Source organism: Oryctolagus cuniculus, chromosome 3 (genome assembly GCF_051225735.1).
Source record: "Oryctolagus cuniculus isolate XC-2025 breed Fujian yellow rabbit chromosome 3, ASM5122573v1, whole genome shotgun sequence".
In the NCBI taxonomy this organism is placed as follows: domain Eukaryota; kingdom Metazoa; phylum Chordata; class Mammalia; order Lagomorpha; family Leporidae; genus Oryctolagus; species Oryctolagus cuniculus.
In genome coordinates, this window is record NC_142869.1 from 179,562,606 (window position 1) to 179,570,215 (window position 7,610).

The following is a 7,610-nucleotide window of genomic DNA, read 5'->3' on the forward strand; positions in this document are numbered from 1 at the left end:
CTATGTTTCCATGCCTATTAAACAGGGAAAATAATATCTACTCTATTATGCTAGTGAAAGATGAACAGGGTAACATTTGTGAAACACTCAGGAGAATTTCTAGCATAAAGTAATACAATTTTCCTTCACTTTCCCACAACCATTGAAATATAACATTGAAATTATATATATATATACACACACACACACACACACACACACATACATAAAGTAGAACATGAACACACAAAGACATGGAACTAAAATACAAAAATGAAAATATTTATTTCTCAGCATGAACTGCAACAAATTTAAGAAACTTTGACATTAGCCATTTACAATACCTAAAAAAGTGACTATCCTAGGAATTTAACCATATCAATGCAACCTTTTTTAAAATTATTAACTAAACAAGAATGGGTACGCTTTAATTTTTTTTAAGATTAGAAAACAAATAATAACTGAAAGACGCCAACCAGTTCTCTAAAGTGGATGTCTAAAGATGTTCAATCAAAATTCTTGGAAAATTGTCCTTGTTTGATTAGAGAAATGGGCAGGAGATTGTGGTGGAGATAGACTACCTGGTGAAGATTTACTGGGCAACTTTCTGCTAAGGCTTTTGCTAATCTTCTCAAGACATTGACCTAAAAAGTAAGTATTTTTGTTCTTTGGTCTTCCAGAATGTCAGGAAGCTAAATGCCTTGGTCATCCCACAAATTATTGAAAATCTTTGCTCATGACTAGTCCACTTTTGGTTTGACTGGAGCACTTTCATCTCTTGGTAACTATTGCTTTGATCATGCTTTGTGTTGAGGAGCATACTAACAAAGCCATGTTTCATATCCTGTTAACGATTCTTCCCCATAAATTGAATGTTTGTTCTTGCTTCAGTTTTTAGATTTCATGTTGCTCCTACAGGGGCTCTTTTCAAACCAAATTCTTACTCTTCGTAATGCCTCAAACCAGATCCAGTTTAAATATGTTAGAATCAGTTAGTAGAAATGTAGTTTTGGTGCACAAATTTTCAAATGCATGTATAATGTTTCATAATATACATTTTCCATGAACATTTGAAGACCCTTTGCATGTTTGCCCCTTATAAAGAGTTTATAATACCAAAATATAATCTGCTTATTTTAATTCTAGAACTCACATATTGTATCAGTTAATAGACATCTCTCATACTCTGCTCTTTCTGTAATTTACTAAAATACATATCTGATATATATTTCAATATATATATATATACACTTGCTATAATCACCATTCTTCAGATGTATTAGAACACATTTCTTTTAATGATATAAATGTTTATTAACATAGGACCTGCTTTTCTCCCCCCATTGGTTTTATTATGTGTCACTAAAAATCAACAATTCACTCTCTTTTTCCTAAAAATAGTCTCATGATAAAGTCAACTACTTAACTTCACTTTCTGTACTTTTTTCCCCTAAAGTTACCTTAAATATTGTTTGTAGTAAAAGCCAAATGGCTAACTAAACAAAGCTGAATGGAATTTGAAGCTATTGTCTTTTAGATTTGTATTTAAATTACAGGGAAATAAGTAAGTGGAAACTCTCTCCATCATCAATATCAGTTGCTAGGCTTATAAAATATTTTGTGTGTCTGCTATAACCATGGAAGCACAATAGATTTCTGTTTCCCTCCCTCTTCTCTTCCATCTTGATCTCTCTGCATCCTTAGTGAGCAAACACATGTTCACACTGGAATGCATGTGATCAGTACTAAACACATCAACTACAACCTTTATTTTAAAGCTTTATATTTACTATAGGTTGATCAAAAAAGATCCAATATGACTTTTTAAAAGACTCAATATTTGAAATTGGAAAATTCTGGCTTAGAACTTCTATTTTTGAAGCCACAATAGCATTTCATGAAGATGTGGCCTGGTTCAAATACTGAATAAGATTTTCTCTCAGCCGTCTTTTTAAGATCAGCAAAGACAATTTTAGTTCCAGGGATATATTTCTTTGGGTTCTCCAAATATTCTATCAGAGTATCTTCTCCCCAGGTAGTACCTTTTTTTGTTTGTTTGTTTGCATCAGAATAAGAGAATCCTCCTGCTTGTTCTGTTTTTTGGCCAGAGACCTCCAAAGATTTGGACCAGTCTTGTGTTTTCCACCTTTTTCTACTGTGTGGCACTGAGCACATTTCTCAATAAAGATCTTGCCTGCTTCAGCATCTCCCATTTTGTTCTTCAGAGGAACCACAGGGCCAGTAGCTCTGCCCTCCTCCTCCCCTGTGCCACGGCCAGGTGGGAGTCTGCACCCCAAGTTTGACGCTGGTGGTTATGCACCAAGGCCTCAACGATCCATGCAAGTCTGGTCAGCCATGTACTTCCCGTGGACACCGAAATGGAGAATACATTTCTTTATAAATCATCTATTCCAGTTACCTTTTGCAGAAGCTTGAACTTTTTGGTCAGTTTTTCCTGTCAAGTTCATATGTGTGTGAAACTAGCCTATATTTTTTCTTTTTCCCTTCCCTTTCACAGAATTTGATCAATATATAGCCTTAAGTTTAGAAATTTAAGTGATGTGACTTTAGGCATTTATATTACCAATCCCACAAATCCCAGAGAGAGCAAATTTCCCACCTTTCAGACTCCCTGTCTTCTCTCACCTTGATGTCTGTTTCCACAGCGTCCTCCTCAGGGCACCCTTGACCTCTGCATTCCTCAGGCTGTAGATCAGGGGGTTCAGCATAGGGTTGAAAAGGCTATAAAACAGGGAAAGGATCTTCTGCTGCTCCTCAGGGTGGCTGGATTTGGGGGCCATGTACATGACAATGGCACTGCCAAAGAAGAGTCCCACCACACAGAGGTGGGAGGAGCACGTGGAGAAGGCCTTTGTGCGGCCCTCCCTAGACTGGATCCTCAGGATAGCAACCAGGATGCGCGTGTAGGAGACCAGCACCAGGCACAGGGGCCCCACCAAGATGAACACAGAAGCAGCAAAGATGACCACTTGGTTGAGCGTTGTGTCAGCACAGGCCAGCTTGAGGACAGACAGGATTTCACAGAAGAAGTGGTTGATTTCATGAGGCCCGCAGAAGGGCAGCCTCAGGAGGAGAACCACATGGACCAGGGCCAAGATGCAGCCACAGGCCCAGGAAGTCACAGTCAGGGTGATGCAGATTCTCCAGCTCATCATGGCAAAATATTGCAAGGGGTGGCAGATGGCCACATAGCGATCATAGGACATCACCACCAGAAGGAGACACTCGGTGTGAGCAAAGGCCATGTACAAGAAGGTCTGCATAATGCACGAGGCAAAGGAGATTGTTTTACCCTTGCTTAGAAAGTTTGCCAGCATCTTGGGGACATTGTTGGAAGCATATGAAATATCCACCACGGCCAGGTGTGACAGGAAAAAATACATGGGGGTATGTAGTTTGGAGTCTAGACAGATGAGCTCCAGGATGACTCCATTCCCCAGCAGAGTGAAGGCATAGAAAAGGGAGAAGAGGCTGCAGAGGAATATCTGAATCTTTGGGCTGAGTGAAAATCCCAAGAGAGTGAATTCTGTGACTGATGTTTGATTTTCTGTCATGCCCTCTCCACGGCGGCAGTGAGATGTGTGCTGAGGAGCAAAGAAGGGGCTGGATTAGTCATTAAATGAAAGGAGAGGGTGTATGAGGGTATGAGGTGCACTGTGTTGACTCATCAGCCACCTTTTTCAGCCATTTAATGTGGAAAGAAAATTCAGTTCAGGTACCTAGTGTAAGTGAACAGGGTGTCACAGAATATTTCCATCACTATGGAATTATGGTTTATTTTTTAATTTGAGGATCCACATTTTTACTATCATGATTGCAGCCACAGAATCAATTATTTTCTTGAGTGACTAGCCATTTTACTTTTGAGAGAAGACCATAGTCATCCTGTCATCCTTTTCTCTCATTTATTTAGTTTTCACATTTTATTACCACTTTCTCTTTATCATTTTATTTTCTCTCTTTTCACCACATCTGCAGAGTACACTGCATATAGCAGGAACTCAACAAATGATCCTAGAGGAGATATATGAAGGAAGAATGGAAGGAATGAGTTTTTAAATGCAATTTTATAAAGGTTTGTTTCCTTCTCTGTTTACTATTGTTAGGGACTCAGCAAGTGAAGATTTAAGATTTTACTTCCTGAGGCTACCCAGAAAATATGACTATTTTATACATCTAGACATGAGCGAAGGGTGATGTCACTGATCTGGCCTGCATTCATACAGGTAATTTCTGATAGATGATCAGGGCAAGTGGCTTGCCTTGTAAATATTTAACAGTGTAACATTCTCACTGCCCTCCCATTCCAACTCCTTGCAGAGCTGCTTGGTAAAGTGACTCACAGCATTTGGATGGTGTCCAGTTAAGTGCTGAATGGATGGGTGGATGAATAGATAAATTAGAAATGATATCCAAAGGCATGCCACAGATTTCAATAAAGTCTTTTGACTCCTTAATTTTCTTTGCTTCCATTTCACTAACCATATGACCACAGGGACTAGAGAAAGGGAAAACCTAGATGTTCACTGATGCAGATACATATTAAAGTCAATTTATCATTTACCACATGAGGCCTATAAATCCATTCCTGCAAATGCCAACCCTATCCTAAGCCCTGAGAACTGTCTTTCCATAAGTTGACCCTGTTTACTGATCTCAAGAACTCTTTCTTCCTCCAGACCCCAGCTTCTCTAAACTGCCACAAAAATTTCCAAAAACCAGTTACTCACTGTGTTATCACGAATGCTCTTGCCTCAAAAATCTGATTAGATGTAGAGGGAACTGCAGTGAGTCAATGGAGCTTTTGCCTGTCAGAGCTGATGATCTTGCTTCACCCAGCAGCCGCTGGAAGAGAGACTTTCCAGGTGCAGGAGCTGTCACTCTCTTAACACAGGCTAACAACAGGAATGGGGCCTGCCCACTGGGAATACCAGTACTATGGTTTCATGTCGAGGTCATTTCTACCCAAGTCCTCACAGATTGTCCCTGAAGGTCCCTGTGGGGACAAGAATACACAACTTTCACACTCCATATCTAGCAAGAGAACCCAAAGTTGTTTTTCTTTGTCTCCATTCCTCTGGCCCTGGGGAGGAACATTAGGAAGAAAAGGAGTTGGCAGATGATGACTTAATACCCAGCTGGATCCACACACATGAAACTCTTGCAGTAATAACAGCATAGACACCCTTGGGGACCATCTTGCAAATTACACTCCCCAGATATTTGGATGATTTGGGTTTACGAATCTTGGTCATACCCAAGATTAGCTAAGTGGAGCTTCTAGGAGGCAGAACACCTTCCTTACGAAATAATGGCACCAACATCTTCTAGATAATTCTAACTTGGTGTTGGTTGGTTAAGAAAAAGAACTGTTCAGCCAAACATTCTATGATGTAGGTGGCAAGATTCTGAGACCTTCCCACATAGTACTGAGATTTGATAGTAAGTAAGGAACAACAGAAACCAGAGTGAAATTGGTCTTGAAGAGGTATTGTAGAAGTCCTAGTGATTAGAGGGCAGTATTATCTAATTCAAACCTTCACTATGAATAAAGCATAGAATAAGGCATATATTCTATAAATAAAGCACAAACAGAGGAGTTCTGGGAGCATTTATTTAATTTTAATTTTAATTTTAATTAAATTGCAGCAAAAAGGTTTAACTTCACCAAATAGGAAGTTCAACAAAGAAGGAACAAAAATACCCTAGTTTAGTGGGAATATAGATAATGGCTTTAAATAATACATGAATACATATACAGTTTTTTTTGTCAATTAGTCATTCATATTTGCTTTCAATGGAGTAGAACCAATGATAATTTAACATCTCAATATTTGTTATGTGGTTACAAGTTAATATTTATGTTCATTTAGACTTTCAGCCATTTCCTCTCAACAGTTTATGCACAGGAATAATTTTATGCAGACTACAATGCAAATATTTATACATTACATTATTTTGTACTCAATTAGTTGTGGTGGAATGAAAAGGCCATGCCAAGATGGCTGCTGGCAAGGAGCATCAGTTACTCAGGAATGGCTTTGAAACCCACCTGGCAACGGAGCCTGCCTGGCAACAGGCTGTGAATGGATGGCTTTGAAACCCACATGGCCAACAGAGCCTGCCTGGCAACAGGCTGTGATTGGACGGTTTAGGAAACTGCTGGGTAACAGGCTGTGATTGGTTGGGGCATAGATTGCCCCTTGACCGATTGGCTGGTCTTAGCTATATAAGCTGTTGTACTAACTGAAATAAACAAATCTGCGGGCTGCTCGCCTCTGGCCCACTTTCACCTGACTCCCAGGGTCTGTGTGGTGACTCCATGTCTCTTGCCCCCACCACGCTCCTCCTCTCAGAAACGAATCCACTGCAACATTATTAAGAAATCAACTGCAACAATTAGTTACCACAGATTGGGTAAAAATATGGTATTTGTCTTTCTGGGACTAGTTAATTTCACTAAGTATAATGCTTTTTCAGTTTGCATACATACTGATGTGAAAGAAAGGATTTGATTTTTTTATGGCTGAGTTGTATTCCATAGTGTATACATACCATATTTTCATTATCCAGTCATCATTTGATGGACATCTGAGTTGATTCCATATCTTAGCTATTGTGAATTGAGCTGCTATAAATATTGGGGTACAGATAACTCTTTTGTATGCTGATTTTATTTCCTTTGGGTAAATTTCCAAGAGTGAGATGTCTGGGTCAAATGGTGGATTTATTTTCAGCTTTCAGAAGAACCTCCATATGGTCTCCCACCCTAGCTACACTAGTTTGTATTCTCACCAACAGTGGATTAGGGAACCTTTACTTGCACATCCTCACCAGAATTGACTGTTTTTGATTTCTGTATGAGAACCATTTTAACCGAGGTGAGCTAAAACCTCATGTGGTTTTGATGTGCATTTCTCTGATGGATAGGGTTCCTAAGCATCATTTCATATGTCTGTTGGCCATCTGAATTTCCCCTTTTGAAAAATGGCTGTGCTTTGCCCATTGGATTATTTTTGTTGTTGTTGTTGAGTTTCCGAGATCTTTATAGATTCTGGGTATTAATCCTTCATCAGTTTCATAATTTGCAAATATTTTCTCCTATTCTGTCAGCTATCCCCTCACTTTGTTAGGTGATTCCTTTGCAGTGCAAAAGCTTCTTAGCTTGGTATAATCCCATTTTTCTCTTTTTGCTTTGATTGCCTGTGCATCTGGGGTCTATTCCAAGAAGCCTTGCCTATGCCAATGGTTTGCAGAGTTTCCTCAATGTTCTCCACTAGCAGTTTAATGAGATCATGTCATAGATTTAGATCCTTGATCTACTGTGAGTTGGTATAAAGTAGAGGTCTCAAAATTCTGGAGGTGGAGATCCAATTTTCCCAACACCATTTGTCAAAGAGGCTGTCTTTCATCCAGGGATTAAGTTTGGCTTTGTTGTCAAAGATTAGTTGGATGTAGATGCATAGATTGATTGGTGAGTCTATTCTGTTACATTGGTTTACATGTCTATTTCTGTGCCAGTACAGGGATATTTTGACTATAACTGCCCTGTAGTATGTCTTATAATCTGGTATTGTGATGCCTCTGGCTTTGTTTTTGTTGTATAAGAT

At 39.2% G+C, this 7,610-nt stretch overlaps 1 protein-coding gene across 1 annotated transcript; it reads right to left on the reverse strand.

The window, feature by feature from the left end:
• Positions 1-2,621: 2,621 nt before the first annotated feature.
• Positions 2,622-3,554, reverse strand: LOC100347310 (olfactory receptor 2A5). The gene has a single exon (XM_089329608.1). It carries the CDS (start codon positions 3,552-3,554, stop codon positions 2,622-2,624), a length of 933 nt encoding a protein of 310 aa, XP_089185734.1.
• Positions 3,555-7,610: the final 4,056 nt, after the last annotated feature.

What these genes read in the sequence shown, in the direction of transcription:
- LOC100347310 (XM_089329608.1), bottom strand. Translation starts at nt 3,554, where the DNA reads ATGACAGAAAATCAAACATCAGTCACAGAATTCACTCTCTTGGGATTT.